Source organism: Corvus moneduloides, chromosome 2, assembly GCF_009650955.1.
Source record: "Corvus moneduloides isolate bCorMon1 chromosome 2, bCorMon1.pri, whole genome shotgun sequence".
In the NCBI taxonomy this organism is placed as follows: Eukaryota; Metazoa; Chordata; class Aves; order Passeriformes; family Corvidae; genus Corvus; species Corvus moneduloides.
This window is the reverse complement of record NC_045477.1, coordinates 38,391,286-38,414,296: the sequence shown is the minus strand read 5'-3', so window position 1 is coordinate 38,414,296 and position 23,011 is coordinate 38,391,286. Positions and strand designations below refer to the sequence as shown.

At 38.6% G+C, this 23,011-nt stretch overlaps 1 protein-coding gene across 3 annotated transcripts in view; it reads left to right on the top strand.

Moving 5' to 3' along the window:
* Positions 1-20,370, top strand: part of SLC36A4 (solute carrier family 36 member 4) — a 77,916-nt gene extending 57,546 nt beyond the window's left edge. For all 3 annotated transcript variants that reach the window (XM_032099148.1, XM_032099151.1, XM_032099150.1), the window contains one exon: positions 17,421-20,370. In XM_032099148.1, coding sequence (XP_031955039.1) covers positions 17,421-17,728 — 308 coding nt within the window. In that variant the 3' untranslated portion in view covers positions 17,729-20,370. The remainder of the gene's footprint in view (positions 1-17,420) is intronic.
* Positions 20,371-23,011: the final 2,641 nt, after the last annotated feature.

Sequence of the window (23,011 nt, the reverse complement as noted above, 5' to 3'; positions counted from 1 at the left end):
TTCATTTTTAGTGTACAGTTTTACGGGCAGCTGAACAGTAACGTAGAGTAGGCTACCTTTTTATTTCTGACACTATATTTTTTTAGACTTGTACTATAAAAACCGTTCGTGTTGAAGTAGGCAGCCATTTTTGTCCTGACGTGCAACTACTGCCTCTTATATGTAGCTTTTTGTTTGATTATAAATTCTGCATGGCAGGGACTTCTGGGTATAAAGGAACTTATGAAAAACAGCACAATTCTGCATCAATTTTATTATATGATGGGATTAAAAATAAAATTATGTCCTTCTCACAGTCTTTCCACGTTTCTGTGTTGATACCTATTTACAACAGAATTGTCTGAAGTCAAAAGTGAGATTCTTGTTTGCTGAAAGCATGAGAAATTTTCTGGAAGGAAATAGACCTGTGTGAAATAAAATTGAAAGTATTTTTATACGGCATTTATCACAATGAACTCCTTCTACAGCTATGTAATAGATGTCCAAATATTTATCATCACAGTATCTTACCTTATTACATTTATTACCGCTCTGGTATTTTCTTTCCTTTAGAATCATTACTTTTCCTTTTGTTTCACCTCTTTCCATCTCCATTTCTTTTCATGTAGCTAATCTGGGGCTTTCAGAAGAGCATTAGTACGGCAACAACTGAATCAGTCGATGCACTGTTTTTTAACTATTCATCCTGATGCAGCTTTGTAACTGTTTGACACTCAGTACATTGCATTGAAAGTGACAAGCCTGCCAGTAATAAAAGTGGTGTCTGTTAAGATCAAAATGTGAACTGTGTTTCTCTCAGGAAGCCGTTTAAAACTGCATTAGAACTGCATGATCCAGTGCTCTTGATGGCCCTCCCTCTGGGGACATACACTTGAATCATAGAATGGTTTGGGTTGGCAGGGAGCTTAAAGACCATCTAGTCCAACCCCTGCCATGGACAGGGACACCTTCCACTAGACCAGGTTGCTTAAAGCCCCAACCAGCCTAGCCTTGAACACTTCCAGAGACGGGGCATCCACTACTTCTCAGGGCAATCTGTTCCAGTGCCTGACCACCCTCACGTTAAAGAATTTATCTTAATAACTAATAAACCCACTCTCATTCAGTTTTTTAAACGATGACTCCTTGTCTTGTCACTACATGCCCTTGTGAAAAGTCCCTTTCCAGCTCTCTTGAAAGCCCCTTTTTAGGTGTTGGAAGGTGCTAGAAGGTCTCCTCAGAGCCTTCTCTTCTCCAGGCTGAACAGCCCCAACTCTCTCACCAGTGTCTCAGCCTTTCCTCGTAGGAGAGCTATTCAATCCTTCTAATCGTCTTTGTGGCCCTCCCTTGGACTTGTTCAAATAGGCCCATGTCCTTCTTATGTTGGGGACCCCAGAGCTGGATGCAGCACTGCAGGTGGGGTCTCACAAGGGCAGAGCAGAGGGGCAGAATCCCCTCCCTGGCCCTGCTGCCCACGCTGCTTTGGATGCAGCCCAGGACACGTTTGGCTCTCTGGGCTGTGAGTGCCCATGGCTGGGTCATGTCCAGCCTCTCATCCACCAGCACCCCCCAGTCCTTCAGGGCAGGGCTGCTCTGATCTGTTCATCCCCAGCCTGTGTTGATACCGGGGGTTGCCCCAACCCAGTTGCAGCAGCTGGCACTTGGTCTTGTTAAACCTCATGAGGTTCCCATGGGCCCACTTCTTGAGCTTATCAAGGTCCTTCTGGACGGCATCCCATCCTTCAGGAGTTTCTGCTGTACCACTCAGCTTGGTGTCATCTGCAGACTTCCTGAGCATGTGCTCAATCCCTTTGTCAATGTTGTCATCTTAAACATTGTAGCAAACATTAAAGCTATTCTGGGACAAAACCTTTTTTGTGGAGTTTAGCAGAGCTAAAGCACATAGCTCAGGAGTAAGTTGTGCTGAACTGATTTTGGTATGGAAGTTAAAGATGGAAAACCTTCAGTTTTCTGATGGGGAGGTTTTGAAGCAAATGGAACTAGCATTAGTAAGGATAAAATGACCCTAACACCAAAGGTAAAACCAATAAAAGAACTGTTTGCTAAAGATAAAGCTATCATAGTGGTCTTTTACTCTTAGTGCTCTCTTAGTGGAGCAGCCAGCTGAAGTGATTACTCTTACCGTGGCCAAAGCCCTCCTTTAGGCTGGGTTTGGTTTTACATTGTTACTAATTCTCAGTGTATTGCTATTCCATTGTCCTTTCAGTGGTAGGTTACAGCTTACACTTCAGAAATTCTTTAAAAATTATTTACTCTTCTTGATCTCTTGCTTTTCTAGCTTAATCCTGGCCTACACAGCTCGGGATAAACTCTAATCAAGAGTGAATTACTAACATAAAAATGAAACTGAACTAGTTTCAGGGCAGGGGTGAATCAGCAGAGAGAAAACAAACTTCTGTAAGAGTTATGCAGACAGTGTCTGATGGCCTAGGCAAGTGAAGTCTCCCTAGCATTTGAAAACCAGATTAGATGGCTTCTGTGAAAAGCAGGGAGTTGGGACTCAATGATCCACATGGATCCTTTCCAACTTGACATATTTTGTGATTCTGTAACTCAAAACAGATTTTCACAGAATATGCCTGTCTTATTGTGGAAGCCACTTTACAGCAAAAGAACAAATGGGTCCACTACCCAGGGGATGACTTCTCTGGTTTACAGCACTGAATAAATAAGCCTACTTCTGTGAGCCATCTCATTAAAGAAAACATACATTTCTTAAGTTTATTTCTTTGTATTTCTCTGCATAGCAGAAAATGAAGTCTGAAGAATTTACTCAATAAAGTCTTGGGAATTTTAGGCATAAGAATTCTGCCTCAGGCTGTTGTATCTTGTAATCTTTACCCTGTTCCATGGTTGTATTGCTGAATTGATCTTTATTTCTTACAAGCATGGGTTAAGGAAAGGCAAGCCCAATTTTCATACTTCTCCCTAATTTTATTGTTTAGCACAAATTGTTTTCCCTTTCTTATAAAGGTCTATCTATATCTTCAGTGGCATCAATCGGCCCAGAGTGACATGTTTGGTCAAGTGGTCTTCCCCGGGGCTGTGGCTTAAAAGAAGAGCGGGCTAGCCAGTTAATCCCTTTATTGATTTTTCTCTTTGCAGACGGGATATTTATGTTGCCAGTAAAGATAAGCAGGCTAATTAGTAAGTTGGGAGATGCTGAACATTGTCTTCTCCAGAGGAGCCAGCTCAGTAAAGATCAACATCTTAGTTGGGGAATGGTGCAGCTTTGGGGAAAAATAGATACAAAAACATTGAGCAAAACAGCTAAGTAGTATTTGCTCAATGATATTCCTCTGACTAATTGACAGTGAAGTCTGAGTACTTAATCAGGGGACTTATGATCTTGCTTAAAATACTTTTGAAAGTCATTTAGATACAATTCGAAGTCATTTTCAGATACATGCTATAATTAAGACTTATCAAACATTCTACTGAGCAATGGAATGAATATGAGTGGGGAGCTAAGTAATTCTATGAGAAAAGGAAACAGAAAATTATTGTCAAATTCCCTTCAGGAACTTAGGTAAAATATGGAGCAAAATGCTAAGAGCTGCTGTTGTCAGTCAGATTGTTACCAGTCTTTGCATCTTAGAAGCCATTTCTCCCTTGGAGTATGACTTTCTAACTCCAACTAGTAAACAAGATGAAAAGAGAACCCTATCCCAGCTGTTGCCTGTGGGATTTCATTTCTCTTTGGATATGCTGGGCTCACAACAAGTTGGTAGAAGGAAGGGTCTAACTAGTTCAGCTAACTGATTAGGGAAGTGTTTAAAGCAATGATGTGTAGGTTTTCATGTTTTAGCCACAAGTGCAGCACATGGGAAGATTTGACTACTGAGCAAGAAGGAAATAATTCAGCTAAGCATCTCCAGGTACATTTTACGCTTACAAATTGTAGACATTTTGTTTTGATTTTCTAGTGGTAATTATTTTTTCTACCTACAAGTAGACTAGCAAGATACTGGCCTGTGGTTCCAGTGACAAACTGTGGTCCATTGAATTCCCTGCTATGGATTCTGTCCATGTGGAGAATTCACTGGAGAACTGCCTCATACTTCTGTGTGCTATGTGTGTGTGTGGCACTCCGGAGATCACTCAACTGACAGGGAGCATTTAGGTAGGATTTTATCTAAATTTAAGAGTGATAGGAAGTCAGTGATTGCATTTCTGTAGCAGCACTACTTGCTAAAGAGCAACCTCTGCTTTCCCAGGGAAGGCAGGGAAGTGCAGTCAGCATCACACAAAAGATGTGAGCTCGTGTAAAAATGTGTGAAAACTCTTCTTAGCCATCTGCATTTCTAGGTTAGCTTGAGAGAGCATTTTAAATTTGAATAGCTAAATACCATTATTAATGTATACTGAGTGAAAAAAAGAATCAGAAATTGATTGGAAGTCTCTTAAAATGAGGCCCAGCAGGACAGTGCTGTGAAGTTGGGTTGCAACTTATTTTCAAAATACTTTCCTAATTTATTGATGAGGAAATACATTTTCCCTCAAGCATAGATAGATTACTTTGCAGAGAGCCAAATGTACAGAGTTCTTTTAAGGTACCACAAGTGATAAGCAGGTTGCAAGTAAGTGTTTTGAAAATTGCAAGGTAGCAAAAGTATTCCTTGAAAATGTTTGAGAGGTTTTCACTGTATATTGAAAACAGAAATAAATAAAATACTCAGGGCCATCAAAGTATAACTTTTCTGCTGGTGTGTATACCTGCATCCTAACGTCTCTTTTTCAATAATGGTGAAACATTGCTTTGCTTTCAATTGTCTCTTAAAAAATTACTTCATAGCTGGAATTAGTCACTCCAGGCATTTTCTTTGCTAGTGCTTCAAATCAGCATAAGAGCTAGAATATTAATGATGCCTGAGTGTTAACTCATGATTCATGGCTTGATGAGCTGATCCTCACAAAGGCTTTCAAATGTCTGCCTTGTTTTTAAAGGATTGGAGAGAGGTTGCTGAGTGGTAGCAGGTTATTGTGCCTTCCGAACTGTGTTTGGCCAAAATTAGCAATTTTTTAATCTTTATTTTGTTTTGTTTCTTCCACCCTTACCACGTGTAGTAAGCACCAAACTCTTAGTCTTGAGATACCGATGGAACTGTGTGAGAATTAAGTCCTCTGTGGATTGATTATAATGATTGCACTAGACTGCAGAGTCTAGTTGTCATAGTAAAGGCAGCTTTAGAATGTTAGGAAAAAAAAAAAGGAAAAAAAGAAAAGATATACAGCATATTTAAATTAATTAAATCCTTGTGGTGTTACAGTTTTTGCATTATTGCTTTATTTTGTTTTTTTTATGTTTTTCCTTCCCCTGCCTTACTGAAATACTGCAACTCATTCCAAAGAGGAAGTTGCTTAGAAATGGCTGTATGACCTGCTTGTATGGATATACGTGCTAAAGTCATGCCATGAGAAGGAGGGATGGATAAAACCTTCCCATTTTCTCTTTCTCCTCATTGAAGGACTTAATTTTTTTGCACTGTAATTATTGAGTGATTTGTCTCATCCAAAAAGAATCGCTTATCTTGAGAGTGCGTGAGATACCTTGTGGTAACAAAAGGGAGGCATAAAATCAGAACATTCCTTAGTACAAAAACTACTCTTCATTTCATTTGTAAGAGATCCTTCAAGGTCCTCGGGAAAGGATCTCATAGACCTGTTCCTAATCTGTCCATGTTTGGTGCTGTTAAGTACAGAATTTCTTCCTATACCTTTTGGGTTTTCATACAGTATCTGAAGTATTATTTTTATGATGAACTGTAATCAATATTATATGATGCATGTAAATTACATAACCACATCTTATAAAATTAAACAGTTAAAAAGTATTTTGTTAATTAATTATAATTACCCAGTAAACATACTGAGTATTCCCATCCATGGGGTAAACCACTAAACTTTCATTAAAACAAATACAGAGCATTAGCATCGAGGTATGGATATTTGTTTGTGACACCAAGAGCAAAGTTTTGACCTGCTGTGTTGTCTGACCATGTTAACAGTTCTCTAAATTCTCTGTGGTGTTCAGCTGTGCCTAACCTATAAAATAGGGTTTCTTTCTGTGACTTGATGTTTATATTCAAGATGATCCAACCATCAGTTTTTGTTTATGCCCAGAAACCAACAGTCAATACTGATCTACCTTATCATAAGCCCCCTTTTAATTAAATCCAGATCTACTATAGTTTTTTGTCCTTTTATTTATGGTGGAAATCCTCTTAGGCCATTCTGATACCATTCGATGATACCATTCTCTTGTGAGTATTTTCATTGTTCCATTTTCTTGTTTCTTTCATGACTTTTTCCCAGAGGAAAACAAATTAAATTCTTGCTCATCTGATTTATAAACAGCAGTATTATCTCTTCTAATTGAAAAAACTCGTGGCAATTTTGTGTTCCACTTGTTTTCTAAATTGATTCTTACACTGACAATGGGTAGATCAATATTTTAACTCCATGGTTATAATCACATCCTTAAATCAATACTTACAAAGCTCTTGGCAAGGAATAAACTGCTGCCTCAGTCTAGGTTGAGAGTAAAACAGTGCTCCAACATCCAGATCAGTGTTTTGGGAACACCAAACTAGTGTAAGATCTTTCCTATACTTACCCCTCAAGGTTAATTTTGTTTTACAAAATTACTCTAGATTTGAATTTTACATTATAAATAACAGTGTGATGCAGAGCTAACAATGAAGTCACTGCAGGGATTTTTAGGACAGTAAAAAGTTAGGGGGTTGATAAATTTCAAACATACTGGAATTTACCTTTTCTCTTTGCTGGTTTACAGCTAATTTTTATTTTTAGCTAGTTTACAACTAATTGTAACTTATATTTTTAGTAATATGAGGACCACAGACAGCAACTGTACATAATAATTTCCACAAGGATATTCAAATAAATTTTAATTAAGGCGAGTAAGAGTACTTGTATCAAAGTATGGAGGTATTATTACGTACTCTGAAGATTTTTTTTGTTGGCTTTATTAGTTGATGTGGTGACTGTAATGCCTGCTAGTTTAAAAATGGCATTATAATAAAGTAATATCTTGCACTTGATATTTAGTATTGCCTTTTATTCTGCAGGAGTTCATACTGCTTTATAAAGTACGTTTACACATTATCCTTTCACTGTCCACTAAAAAGCATTACCAAAAGTAGAGTTTGGTATGGGAAAAAAACCTATCCCTAAAACAGAATGCAAAGCATTTGAGGATAGCCAGAAAAAAAGTGTCTTCTCATACAACATAAGCCCAGTTCCTTATTTAGAAAAAAATATTTGAAAGGTAATTTTGTAGGTAAAAACCCAGTGTTTGGGACTTAAACCTCAGTCCTTTGAGGAGCACATCCAACCTGAGTTCCCCTATTCCTGTGTAACTGCTGTAAGCACTAGGTCATTATTTCCCCTCTCCCATCAAGGTGAAAAGATTATGGTCAGCTCTTTGAAAATTACAGATAAAGGATAGTGTGTGTTGTTGCAGGCTTCTCATATGCAATCAGGTATTTCTGTTGGGTATTGATTTACTTGGGTCACAAAAAACTAGGAAAGAATGCCTAGGAGGGTGACCCTTGGGCATGCCTAGCATGCAGTGAGTGTTCCCAGACATGTGGCAAAGCGTGACCTGTGCAGGAAGCCCCAGCCTGCAGCAAGCACGGCTGATGGGATGCTGGGAGAGGACACTGCTCCAGACATGAGCTGTGCCTCAGTTTCCCTGTGCTGAACTGGAGGCGAGTTCACCCATGTGATGAAGCAAACTGCTCTCTTTGAACTTCATTTTGTGAGGTGAAATACCAACAAATTAAGACTAAAACCATCTGCAGATGACTGCATTTTTTGATGGATTTGGACTGCGGGCCGTAATTCAGTACTTAATCTGCCTAAGCCTGTCAACACGGCAAGCTGAACCTCAACCAGCTACTGCACGTGATCCTCCCCAGGAAGCCAAGGCTCTTGGCAGCTTCTTGTTTCTATATCATCAATCAACACAGCAGGCTTTAACCAGCCCATGCCTGTGACACCAGCTGTTGCAAAGCATTATTTTGGAAATGCATTGGTCATCCCACTGCAGTGTGATTGTTAATGATTGCTATTTTTTTAAGGGCATTATTTTTTAATTTACTTTTGATACGTTGCAGCAAGCTCGCAAGTTATTTGAGTACATGCCGTGTGCTATAGATGCTAATCATACCCAAAACCTCTGCATTTTCACAGCCCAAAATGAGTAGGCCAATTTAGACACTTAAAAACGACATGAGAATCCATGCATTTGCTTTTTGTGAAAAGCTTTTAACATTGTGTGAAATCAGAGCATGGCTTCCCATTTGAAAAAAGCTAAAATTTCTCTGTGGAATAAAGCATTTGTCTTGTAGAGTACTTAGCACTGCTGCTACTTAAATAATATGATGTGTAATCTGAAGTTATCAATAAGCAGAAATTAATACATTTTTAAGCCATTTTGCATAAGAAATGAAAATACTGTGAAGTAGTCAGTGTTAAAATATCAAATTCAATCCAGTTTTGAATCAGGATTAAAAATTAATGATGTAAATTAATGTTTACTTAAATGTGATGTCAGCTCACTTTCAGCACTGGTACTTTGTAATACCGGGACTTTTTTAGTTATTAGTATTGTAGTGAGTGCATTATCATTTTCTAGGTTTAAAGAACATAATTCATGTAATCTTAAACAATTATTTCATGTTTTTATCAGTTACAGGAAGCTTTTACTTTCCCTGCTAGCTGTAGGATTTTTACCAGCCTCCAGGTAGAGCACAACCCATTAACAACTATTGTGTGGTAGAGTGAAGTTTTTTACCTGTTTTCCCTCCATCCAGATACAAGAATATTGTGGCAGACAGTGTCAAAGACCTTTCTAAAATGAAGGTAAATGACATCTACTGCTCTCCTCTCATCTATAAATCCAGATATTGTATCAAAGAAGGCTATCAGGATGGTCAGACATGATTTATCCTAAATAAATCCATTAATTTTCTGTTCCCAAATACCCTTTTCTCCTTCATGTGCCCTGAAATATGCACCAAGGTGACTTGCTCCATGATTTTTCCAAGGACTAAAGTAAATATGACTTGCCTGTATTTCCCTATATTATTCTTCTGGCCTTTCTTGACAACACTTAATTTCCTTTGTCACCAGGGATCTCCCCCAAATTCCATGACTTTTCGAAGACAATACAGAGTGGTGTTAGAAGGACATTGGTCAGTTCTCTTCAATGCTCTTGAATGCAACCCTTCATGTTCTGTATGTCCTTATAGTTTGAGTTGTCTCAAATAATCCCTGATTCAGTCTTCATCTCCTGATGGAAATTCTTCTTATTGAGGTCTCTCACTGATACCAGGGACTGGGAGGCTGACTGAGGCAAAAGCAGCACTGGATACCTCAGCCTTTGCTGGGTGTACTGTCACTAAATCCCACACCCCATCCAGCAGCAGGCTCACTTTCCTTCTTCAGCCTTTTGTTATCAGTGTGGTTATAAAAGCTTTTCCTATTGCCTGTAGCATCCCTTAAATGTCTCTATTTAGTAGAATTTTGCCTTTCCTGAGACCATCCAGACTTGTCCACGTGATGTTTCTAAATTTCTTTTGTAGTATGTCCTCACTTAAATCTCTATGTGTTTTTTCTTAGTACACAGCTCTGTCGTGAGTTCCCTCATTAAGCAAACTGGTCTGGTAGGCTTTCTTGTTCGGAAATTATGTAAATTAATATGTTCCTGCTGGTGGAAGCTGTAGCACATATAAACAATCCCTCATTCCCCCAAAACATGGGTTAGAGACTCCGTTTTTTCAGGTTATTCAGAACACATTCTCCTTGTTGTGTCATTTCTTTTCATATTTGGTGAGAGGAGGGAGAGCTAACGTATTCTGTTACTTAATATATTGTTTAGTCCTTAGATGGTGATTAGGGAAGATAATTTACCTGACATGATTGTTAGAATTTATACCACCCTGATGGATTCTATTATAACAAAAGGATTCCAAAAGAAGAGATACTTTTGTCGTCTTAATCATCTGTTTCTTCAATTATCTTTATTAAAGAAATGTAAAATTTTATTATGAAATAGGAAAAGACGATTGAAGGATAAAGATAAGTAATTTTTACTATTCCTAAAGGTGTCTTTGGCAATGTTTCTCCTTCATATTTATGTATTTAGCATATTGGCTTGAGATTAAAGCTAAGTATATTCAATTTCATCTTCACCACATTATTTCTCACTTTATGTAGTAATCAAAAGGTATATAATGAAAATTTTATTTTCAAGGGTAATGGCAAAACAAACTTTTTAATATAAAAATTTTAATACGAAATTATTTAAGTTTATTATTGCTTTTGTTGTGAGACAACAAACTAGCAGCCATGTATCCCTGCCTACTTACCTATGGGATAGCTTGATATACACAGTGCATCCAAGAGAAAGATTGGGGAATATGAAGTGATGATGGTGAATATTAGAAAATACAACTTTTTAGCATCATTGGAAGCAGGATGGCCAGCTCTTCAAGGCTTAACCACTCCTCTCGACTCTTTTCTTCACCTCTGCTCTCTGTAGCGAAAACAGTCTTGTCCTTGGATAAGCAAACATTAATTTTTGCTTGTGCTGTTGGAAACCTTTCAGCTGTCTCAGAGCAGATTGTTTTGAGAGATGGAGACAAAGAGGACAAAAGTTCGATTGTGGACTCATTTCTGGTGAGTCCATAGAATCAGAAGGAGAGTGACTGCCAGTGGGAAGTGTCAGTACTCTAATGGTCTAGGATCATCCATTTGGAGTTCAGTATTAATGAGTTTTGCTGCATGCTCTACATTCATTTGTTGAATCCAGCTGCGTGTTACCAGCCAGTTGCATTATTTCACTGAAGAATGTCTAAAAAGATTTGTATGATAAAGTATCAGCAGTGAAGCTCAAATGAATTTACCGCAGAGACAAATGAATAAATGAAATGCTTCAGATCTAACAGCCTAAAACAGGTGCCATTTGTGACCACATGGATTGTAGTTAACTAAATGGTCAAATACATTTACACCTATCTCACATGTGCTGTGCCAAGCAAGTCTGCTTGCTGGTTTTATGAGATCACTTGGTACTGCAGCTCTAGACAAACTGCAATATCAAGGAGGTTCCTTGGCCTCTCACAGCCTGGTTTTCTTGGTGTGTCACCATGCAAGGGGGGTGCTTAGTGAAAATACATTAATTCTGGAGATCTGATGGGGGGCAGACAGAACAGGATGAGGAGGCCAAGCAGTTCATTAATTACCACTTGGACATTTGGCTCGGAGAGGGAAGTCAGTCTGGGTGGTCCCGAGGAGGAGAGAAGGGGAAGAATGGCCTCATAGCTGTGTCACTGCTGCTTCATCCCTGTCCCTGTGAAGCTAAACCTGCTCACACAGCCTCCTCCTGCATAGGATTGTTGTAGCACTGTGTTCTGCTTAAAATAGGTGCAGGTTGCGGAAGCTGAAACCTGAACAGACTACGCTGCCTGACTTTTGGGGTTGCGTAAAGCACAGACAACTTGAGGGGAGTGATTTTATTAGTGGAGCGTGGGGGGAATGCTGCCTTGAAACAGGTGTCTCATACCAGTGGTACGTGCTAGTCCTTTGCCCTGGTTGTAGGTATTTTAAGTAGCCTGGTAAGGAGACGGGACTCAATGCTGCTGATAAATCTTTGGTCTGATGTCATTCTTCATGTGTCTTTCTGCATCAGGAATAAAAATAATAAAAACCTTTTTGTGAACAGCTTTGTAGTCTTGGATGCAAAGTGCTGTAAAAACCGAATTTATTTACATGTCTGAGAAAAGTGGAGGGCTCTGGGGAAGGGATGAATCTGCCCACTGCCTGAGCAGGGCCCTGCTGTGTGTCGAGGCAGCGTCCTGTGTCACCTCTCCTTGTGAAGGATAAGGATATTGAAACCATCTTCTCCTGTGAGAGTCTGCTCTTTCCTACTATGACAGGACAAAGCAATCATAAACATGGTGTTGTAGTGTGAGGGCAAGTGATGTGAAGTACTTTATGTTTCTGTTCCTCATACTGTATGTTGCAGGAAGATAATGATGAAGGCGTTTCTCATTCCAAAGGGAATAAAGCCAAAACTAGATGATGTGTGTGGTTGTCCTATGTGCAAGCTGTCCCTCTTTTTCTCTCCAATGTGCAAGTAGAATTTGTCACCTCATAGTATGACTGCCATCTGTCTTCTGCTTTGTTCTTTTTCCTGTTTAGTTTTGGTTTTCTGATTGAGCATATTTAAAAGTATGCTTTTTAGGAAATTGGGTTAAGAAAATTACTTTCAGTGAAGACAATCTAAATAGCTTTTAAAAAAATTATCTTCTGTATGTATCTTACAGTCTTTTAATGTCTCAAAGAACAGCTGAAACGAACACCAACTAAAGCCCTACATTAATTATAATTTCTGGAAAAAAAAAAAAAGTAAAATTCTAATTTGCAATTAGATAATACCAGGATCTTTATCTAAAATCCTTTTTTTAAAACTGCATCTATCAATATGTAAGTTATTCACAAATGTTTTTAAGTTATTATTTGCATTGGTTTATCTGCAGATTGGTAACACTTTCTACTTGGTCTCACATTTCTTTGTACATATGTATCAAAACACAGTTCCACACTGTGGAACTCTCAGGGAAGGCATTATTTTTTATTAATTTTCATGAGCAACTTTTCATGGAAATACAAAATTTGGTTAGATTTTGACATTTATTTTTAAAAGGAGAATAGTTTTAATTGTGATGTAGAATTTGAAAGGATGGAAATATCTTGACTTGCCAGTTGTCCAGCCTTCATGTGTAAACTCTGTGCAGCCAAACTGGCTGAGCCTTCTGGGGCAGTCCATATCAGAGAAATGTTTTTCCATTTTCACAGGAGATAAAAGAAAAAAAACCAACTTGGGCAATGTGGAGGGGAGTGTTGCAGAAAAGGAGGAGGGAGCTGGAAGAAAATATGAATGTGCTGCATTAAGGAAGGGGATCCAGGAAACACTGCAGTAGGGGGAAGGGAAGAAGAGGATGGCAGATTGAACGTCTGAGCACTACTGCGCTAAAGAAAGATGGAGAGAGTGCAGCCTGGGATATTAGAGTAGGAAGGGGAGGATTCAGGCTGGTATTTTTAATTGCTATTTTACCTACAAACAGAATTCTTTGCCAAACATTTAATTTAAGCAGTTTTAACTCCCATAAGGGACCCTTTGTCTGCCATATCATAGACATCTATCTGCTAAAATACAGTCTTGCTTTGTGTTTAGGAAAGTTGTATGGATGTCAGACAGCCATCTTTATACATCAATATTGTAGTCTGCTATTCTGGTCCTGGAAAAGTGGTACAAATGGAGAGTAAATTTGGGGTGTGCTGGCTTCCTGCAGGACAGGGACTGCCTCAGCACTGTCACTGCCTTTGAAGAGAACTGGTTGTATGTTAATTTATGAGACAATTATTTTGCTTTTCAACTGTGTGAAGTTACTACTCCCTAGTATTATCCAACTTTTTTGTACTTAAGAAGCTCCCAATCTTTTTGACTGTGCATATTTATAAAACCTGTTTCTAGGACAATTTACTTGGGCCATACTACTGATCTGGTAACGTATGTATTACTTCTTCTTTTTCAGATGAAACGTTAAAATACCACTGACCTATTCTTTTGTCAGAATTGTGTTTGAATACCTAGATAAAATCTGAAATCTTGTATTATCAGAAAAACAATTTCTTTTAATGATTTTAGTGAAGAGATATTAAATAGCTTTATTATTGATCAAAAGGAAAATATAGTAGAAATTATCATTATTATTAGCCTTTTAAATTTCAGAATTGGTTTCTGGCTTCCTAAAGATGCTTACAAATTAATTAAGTCCTACTAGAAATACGGAAAAAAAGGGCTTTTTAAGTGAGCTCTGTGATTAAAGTGTCCTGATGAAGTCATAATATGCTTTGCTTTTTTTGAACTATGTATGGGTAGGACCAAAGTTCTATTCAATCTTTACTTGGATCCATAGATCCCAATTAGAACTGTGCCCACCTTGCTCAAGGATTTAGCATGGTGTATGCATTACTTCCTGATAGAAATAAAGTAGCTTAATATTTGATTACTGGAGGAAGTATTGGAATATGGTAATCACATATTTGACTTCATCTGCAGGTATAACGCACTTAGGTACAGTGGAGATGGCAAAACTGTTTTTCACCAGCGATCTCACTGGAATTACCTCTTAGCAAGCAAGTCTGGCGAGTAATATGCTGATTCTGTAACAAGGAGGAAAAATTGTAAAAAAAGCTACACTACAAAACAAAGAGAATAAAATTAAGTGTGTCTTTCCACTGTGGTGTTACGTCCCTTAAGAAAATCTAAACATGTACTGTAGCATTCCTCCCCTCAAAAAGCCTCAGGTGACACAAATGTGGGACTACATAGCTGAGGGAGGCTGGAGAAGCCATGAGTTGTAGTTTTTGAGATTAGACTGCAGAGTTTAAGGTAGAAGCAATATGATGCTACCTCTCGTTATCTCTGCAGAATGCTTTGCTCCTATGGCCCTCACTCTTTTATTCAAGTCTAAAGACAATTTAACTGTTGACCAAAAAAAGTGTCTTATTACTGATGTAGAACTTACTTCTTCAGCTGAGATTCCCAGAGCTTCCAAACCAGAAGGTTTCATGACTGCTGATAAAGGATCAGAATTTCTTCTTGACATTGTATTTTTGAAACCTACACATGGCTGGGAAAACTAGGCTCCCTACCTGTAGGAATGCCCCTTGTTTACTTCTGGAAAAAGGAGCTCTTTCTTAACTCTTGAATACATTCTTTGGTAGGTAATAAGCATGCATTGTATTTCTCTTGGCTTGTTAGGGAGTAAATAGGATACTAATTAAAACCTTGAAACACTTTTCCAAACTTCCTCCCACAGCAATATCCAGATTCATACAAATTTGTATGAGTCAGACAAACATTTGATGAGATTCAAACCAACACGCAGCATTTTGTTTTTCTGTAACTTGAAGCAATTACAAACTACAGTTGGATTTTTTCCAATTAAAAATATGAAACATAATCTCATTATTTTAATAAAGCAGAGTGTTTGAATCAAAACTATGAACTTTAAATTAATGAGTGCCTTCTAAACTCTGGACACATGTGAAACTGAAAGAGGTCTATTACAGAAGTTTAAAATCTATATTTAATGAATACACCCACTACATCTATTAAATTGGCAAGATAATAAGTGTGCAGCCCTCTCTTTTACTTCATAACAACACATTCAACATAGTCATTAGCTGAGAGTTTTACTAGACATTGCAAATACACTTCAGCTACACTTTTCAATTGCTTTTGGACTGCGTATGGCTGTGTAAGTATCACACTTGCCAGTCTGGTCTGAGTGCTCATCTTGTGTTGTGTGGGCATTTCTGGTGTCTACTTTTATGGCTTGAACTTTTACGGCTGCAAAAGTTACAATGGTGGGTATTTGGTTTTATTAACTTTGGCATAATTCCTTCATTCAGCTTTCTCCTGGAAAATGCATAAACATGTGACATTTCCAATCTTTAAATGTCATATCATGTAACAGAAGAAACTGTTTGGCATTGAGTAGGTCCATCCTAACAGTGGGATAAAAGAACTTGTCTTACCTATTTTTGAGTACCAGGGTCTTTCTAAGGTTTCCACTTCTGTCTCTGCCCAAGCTTCCTTTGGCCAAATGGTGCCTCTAATATCTCTGTAGAATCCCAAAGTATTAATAAACTATAGTCATGTCAAGCAGGAAAAAGTTAATTGATTTTTTTTAGCAGATCTGTGCATGATATGTTCCTTTCAAATCGGATGGGCTGGAGAATCCACCATCTCTCTGCAGACTTATACATTTAGTCTTAGCTCTTTTTTATGTGAGAGCTCTGTAGTTACAAGTTTCATTAAGATGTATAGCAAACAGTTGCCAGGTAGCAGTGGACAACTGTTGTTCTGTAAGTGAATGTTGAGTGTATTTTCCAATGCAGTTTTCCCCAAGTTATTCTCAGTAGAGAACATCAACAGGAACATCATTTGAGATGTTGCTTTTCATAATCACAGTATATCAGAATTTGATGCAGCTGGTGCCATTCAGCCCACAGCAAAGATGCTCTGCAAATAGAAAGCACAACTTCATAGTTATACATTATAAAGCTAATAAACACCTTCTAGTTTTCATCCTCACATGTTATGTGGGAATCTCCTTCCTGCTTGTTCCATTTGTTTATGCCATAAACACTGTCTGAATAACATATGGTCAGTGAAGTTGCTCTAAAGCCAAATATGCTTTTATTTTTGCTTAAGAGTTAAGAAGAGAGTTATGGAAGAACCAAAACATATTACGTAGCATTTTTTGTGTGCTGGTGGCTCTTACACCTGTTTTCCCTTTCCCCTTTCTTCATGATTGCTTCTTTGTCTTGATGAGATGTGATGGAAGGGTGCAAACAGGCTGATGCTGTGGGTGTTTATGCTAATGTGTAATAGCTAGAAGGCAATATATTCATGGAAGGGAAAAAAGACATTTCCACCACATACAGGGGTCATATAGAGGCTTTTGTAAGCTGTTTTCTAATACAGGACTGAAAACATGACATGACAACTGGTGTATCTGAATTAATACTAGGGTACCTTGCCAGCCCAAGCAGTTAAAACCAGAACTGGTCCAACATGATGGATTCTGTTCCGATAAATGTAGTTTCAGGAGGTGAGACTGGCCATGCTCAAAGGGCTTAGTGGGCCTTGTGTTCAGACTCCACTTGGCAGGACCAAGTTCTCGTTTAATTAACTAGGCAACTATTACAGTGACATTTTACAAATTGAATGCAATTGTACAAACCAAGGTTTTTCAAGTTCATAGGTAAAAGTCATTTAAATGACTGTCTGACTGTGAAGCCATCAACAGGCTTTGTTCATTTTCAATGATTTTATGTCATTTTTAGATTATTAGTTATATAAATTAATTGTAAGTAATGTATTTTTGCCCACTGTCTCCTGGGCAGCATGCAACAGCCCCTTCTACTCTTCCTCAGCTTTTATTCTTTCATTCTAAAAATCAGCGACAACAGAAAAAGTAAAACATCTTCATGCAATTTCATATCTTTTGTTTCTCTGTGATTTGCAGGCCAAGTCTATTTACCCTGTAAGTAAAAGAACACTTTAACTTGATGCTCTGCCAGCTCATGCAGAGATTCGGAATTGAAACTGAATCTCTCAGATGAGCACGAAGACGTGGGTTACTGACAAATACATGCATTCATCTGTATAGTGCACACCACATGGAGCTGGAAAAATATTGAATGATAAAGCTTTGTAAAAAGCCTGAACCACTCAATTATGTGTTTGTTGCAGTTTTGTTTTTTGTGAGGATATTGACTCTGAAGCCACTGTTTCTCCTGTTGTTCTTTAGGTGCTGTAGCAGTTCTGATCCCTCGCCTAGACCTGGTGATTTCTTTCGTCGGAGCTGTCAGCAGCAGCACTCTGGGATTGATTCTGCCACCTCTGGTTGAAATCCTCACTTTCTACAAGGAAAACTTAAGTTTGTGGACAATATTCAAAGATGTTTTTATAGCTGTCTTTGGATTTGTTGGATTTTTAACAGGGACATATGTGACGGTTGAAGAAATAATTTATCCTGCATCCACAGTTCTTGCTAATGCAACAGGGAGCTTTCCTGAAGATTTAAATGCTACAGACTTGGTGGTTGGGCTAAAGTAATTAACCAGGCACTGTGAACTATTTTGTTCCTTAACAAGAAATTCTTGACTCAGGACCTGTTTTCAACTACTGGTACTGTGTAGAGAGGTACAGTTTGTAAGAGATGTAGGATATACATGTGAAAATACATTATTTTTTAAAAAAGTAGTTATATATCTCTTCTGGAGTTTGAATGGAAAGTTACAAGATGTTGTTTATCAGAGCAATATTACTTTCATGCAAAAACATTCAACATCACACATGATAAGCAGTTTATTTTTGTACATTTTGGTTAACTCTTGCCCTGACCCATTTTTTATACAATTTCTTTATCATTGATTTCAACTATACAAAAGTATGAAATACTGTATTTTTTATTACCTGTTGCTAGAAGTCTGTAGACTACATATCTATATTTCTATTGGAACATATAATAATTATTTTTGCATTCGTATGTTCTGCCTTAAGTAGTACCTAACATGCCCTTTACGTATTTTTGCTTCTTTTGTCTATTTTGGAAAAAAAATAGTAAGTACATAAGTTTGTAATTGGGTAGAAATTAGTTTTGTTTAGTAAAACCTGCGTGCTGAGACCCCATGTGCAATCCTGATTTTCAGGGTTCATATTTGACTTTCTGTCTTACGCTTCATAGACGACTTTCACTCCAAATGTTGAAGCACTGTTTTTGGTCTTGTTTTCTAAAAACACTATTTATCATACTCATTCCTGTTATGAAGAAACAAACTTTTCTAAGGAATATTTTTAATCATAACATTTCCTCAAGAAATATGTTATGCCAGAACCTCTGCACTGTAGTAATACAAATTAAGGTAGAAATGTATGTAATATTTTGCCTGCCTTCAGTATATTCCACAGAAATCTACCATGTGGTAATCTACCATTTGGCATTACAGTGCTAGAGTAATATACTACTAAATATAGCTATATTTATATTTTCTTTTAAGAATATTTCCCTGTCATCTACCATCTGGTGACTGTAATGAGCGCTTTTATCTCCATGTTGATGAGGGCATTTCTGATAGGGATTTGTTATAGCATGTAGTTTAATTGCATGTATTTGTTCAAGCAGTAGTTCTGAGTAATGCTCTAATTTTGGTTTTAGCGTGGACAAAGTCAAATACTTGGCAGGCACTTGGAAGGGATGAGTCTGTGCCTGTGTGATACCATAGAATCAGCCTTTCTTATGGAGGTGCCACAGTGGAGCAAACACAGGTAGTTAGCAGAGAAGAAAAAGGTAACTTCAGCTTTTCATCTTGAAGGTTTTATAGTCTTTAAGCTGTTTTAAAAGACATTGAATCTCAGTGTTTCCATCTGTTTCAGAGTGAATCTGTTGCTTACCTAACCCACACACTATACACTGATAGAATATATTTCTGTGTGGAGTATTTTACTTGACATTAAATACTTCTACAAGAAACATCTTTAATAGGACTGAGAGGATTTAAATGCAAGTTATTTTTCCTGTTAGTTTTTCATCTTTCTACTTGTGTATTGGAAGAACAAAGGACTTTGAAGTCCATTCATATCATCTGTTCTGCATCGATTGTGTCCTGGTGAGCAGCTCTGAGAAGGTGCTTCTACCAGGGTGCCGAAGGACTTGTCCAGTTCAGAGTTTGGTGGTGATTTTGGAAGGTGCAAGTGAATGCTGCCATGGTTCTGTCAATGAATATTTCCTGAGCTGGGTACCTACAGCCTACACCGTGCTACCCAGTGAACGTAACATATCCTTGTGAACGTCAGATAACTTGTTCAGAAGCTTGATAGGTTTGAGGGTTCTAATCTTAGCCATCAGAGCTTGGAAAGGCTGGCCCAAATACAGAGCCATGCACATCTTCCTGCTCTGTCTGACCATGGCGCAACCTGTCAATGCACAGGTTTCCAGAGCAGTGTGTGGCCACCGACTGACCAGGTATGAAGTAGTGCTTTTATGCAGCTGGCCAGTGCTGCCAAGTCTAACAATGTTGTATCTTTTGAATCGTTAAAATGTTTATGAATATATTTTGCACAATGTGAATTTTCTCCTACAGTGTAGGCTTTTTTAACACTCATACAACACATTTGCATGGCCTGCTCTTTCAGACAGAAAGAGTCAGGAATCAGAGTGTCCTGCTTTGGATAAGATTAAAATGTCATGTGGTAAAAAACTAAGTCTGACTAATAAGAGCGTCCTGTGAAGCATTGCCAAAGATTTGAAAGAGAGGAAATTCTGACAGAAACCTCATCTGAATAAGAGTGTTCGTTCAGCTTTTAAAGTACTGTAATATTAGTTGCAAGTTAAGAGGCAGGAAGTGAAACTGAGAGATTTCTTAGGTATGGTTTACATTAAGGTATATATTTAAGATGGAAATGTACTTTAGCACAAGCTAAATTAAACTGCAAAATGTGTGTGATTAGCTTATGTTCCTGACAAGGAGCAGAAAGCTATTGTATTTATATACCGTATATGAACTTATATTTTACAATATAATATTGTTAACAGTTTAAATGTAATTTAATCATTAGCTGCACTACAGGTAACTGGATAATTTTCTTGTCTGTAACTGTTCATCCTCAAGTATTGGGCAAAAAAGAGGGTGGGTTTGCCTGATGTTCTGTAAAACTTAAATCTTCTGTAGGAATAAAACTACAAATTACCGTGCAAACTCAGTGTTATCCTGCTGTCATGGGTTAGCAAAGCATAGTCCCAGAAGCGACGTTCCTGCAAAAGGTTGCTTACAGCTTCCTCTGGAACCTGATAGAACCTATCAGCTGGCCAGTTTGAATATGGACAATTCTTTAAGCCACTTAAAGTTGTGACCACCTCTGTGATCCACATTTAAGAATAGGCAAACTCCCCCCCCAAGCTCTCTCTCGTTTCCGGCGCTGGCACAGGTGGCTGCGGGCCCCGTGTGGGGGCCAGCGGGCCCGGCCAGGCCCTGCTTGGGCCAGGCCAGGCCAGGTCACGGCCATCCTGGAGCCGATGGACCTGTTCCAGCCGTGGAACCCCCCCCCCCCCAGCAGGGCTGTGGGCAGCCGGAGCGGCTTGGCTCCCCCCCCCTCCACTGCGATAAGAAAAATTCAACATTCCAGCTGCAAAGCTGCAAGGCCGAGGTGAGAGTAACCCTTTTATTGCTGTGAAGAGCTGAAACCCTGAGGGAAGAGAGAGAGGAGATGCCTAAAGCTGAAATTCTGTTGTAAAGCTATGATGTATCAGAGTATCCTGTTGTAATTTCATGAAGGCATGGGGGTGGAGCATTCAACTTGTGAGCAAAAGCACCTGCGCCGAGATAGGCAGATGCTGACACAGCTGTAATTTCATGAGAAGTTTGGACAGGGAGAGATGGAAGCGATGAGGACTTTTGCTCCAAACGGGAAAGGAGAAAACCTCAGTTCCTAGAGATGCTCCCAGAGATAGTCCTAGAGGTGAAGATGAGGAGGACCCTTTGCTCCCAGGGAAGGAGAAGGGCCTCTGTTCTTAGAGATGAAATGTTCCCAGAGATGTGTAAAAAGAACTTTTATTTCTGAATGGCTCAACCTTAAAATTTTACCCCAAAATCTTCAAGAGTGGACCCTCTAAAGCAGTTGTGGGAAAAGCTGCAAGTTGGGGGAAGGGACTCGCATGCAAGCAGAGAACCAACCCGGGCGGCTGTCTCGTTGTGATAATGTTTTCATAGCATGGGCAAGAGAGACTCCTCTTCCTAAATGGGCTGAAAAAGGTTATTATGGAAGTGATAAACAGACTGAACATCTCAAGGGCTGTCTTTTTACATTGTCAGTGGGAGAAGGGAGAAAGGCGGGGGGAGGAGAAGAGATCTGAAGGTGTGGTATGATTTTGATTTTTTTCCTCTTTTAGGTCTGTTAATAAACTTCTTCATATTCTTTTAAGTTTGGTGCCTGCTTTGCATTTCTCCAAATTCTTATCTCACAGAAGGTAAACAGTAATGAGTATTTTGGACCAAACCACTATACCTGCCTGTCACCACTACTGCATCAGTAGAAGAAATAGCTGTCCTAATGCAGAATTTAACTTTGAAGTTGTCCAAGGAATAGTGACTGGCGTGAGACTCACAGGCAAGTTCCAGAGCTTATTTTTCATTGATAATAAATCTCATTTTAAAGTCACGTAGATACTCCTGAAAAATCCCACCTCCAGTCCAAGGGTTTTCATGAGGACACAGTTAAAGTTAGGCTTCTACATCTTTTTAGAGGTGCTTTAGTAAATAACTTAACTTGTAAATGTAAGAAGAGGTGCAGGTGTTCCCACTGAAATTCCAGTTCCTATTTAGAAAACCCCAAAGAAAAATCCAGACTTTTTAAAATTGGACAAGCCCTTACATATTTGCTCTGGACTTGGCCTTATCTGTAAGGATGGAGTGCTGTCTCAATTATTGACCGAGAAGGGAAAGTGTTAACTTGGAAAACTATTGACTAGAAGTGAGGAATGAGATTAGTTGATGAACAGCCTAAAGGATTCCACTCAGTTCATCTTAGGGAGAGTGAAAGGTAAGAGGAACATAATGGAAAGATGCTTATTCTATTAATTCTATATTTAAAATGTTTCCAGACGAAGGTCTAGAGAAGCTGTATACATCACTCACTACCATTCCATAATTGCTGGAATGTATTATGAGCCTTGTCAGACCTCCCATTCTTCTGCTTTAATTCATTTGGTTCTGTATGGATTAATCAGTATTTCTGCTCCTTAACGGGTTTCTCAAGTGTCAAAGTGTTCTCTGGTGGAAAACCAAGCAATGCAGCCAACATCTGTTGAAGTTCACTTTTCACATGCTCTCTATGGGAGAAACCACTGCAACATCTTGGTGGCATTTCAGGAAGGGAGAAGAACGTTCTCCATGTTTCTGTGTGTTATCTACAGATGTTTTGGTCATCCTGGACCATCTTAACATAACACAAGAAGTCTGAATTTTGCCCACAGTTAGCTGAGTTACCCTTCAGACTCCCACATAGTTCTGATTAGTGTAATGTAGATCTGTGAGCTGACTATATCCCTGGACATATGTACTGAGACTAGTCTAAATATTAGTTTGTAATCAATATTAGTAGCTCAGGTTTCATCTCCTAGAATGCTTGGATGAGTAGCATCTGATAGCAGTCATTTTTTTACATTTTTTTACTTTTCTTAACAATTAAGAATTGGATCTCAATTTACAGTTCCATAGATTCACTCCACGCAGACAGTAGCTGGGGTGTAGAAAGCAGCATCGAAGTAGACATTCTGAGTTTGAGTTCAGCAAGCTTCTCTGCATGCAAAAGGAGGTGCCTCTCAAATTACAGATAAAGAAT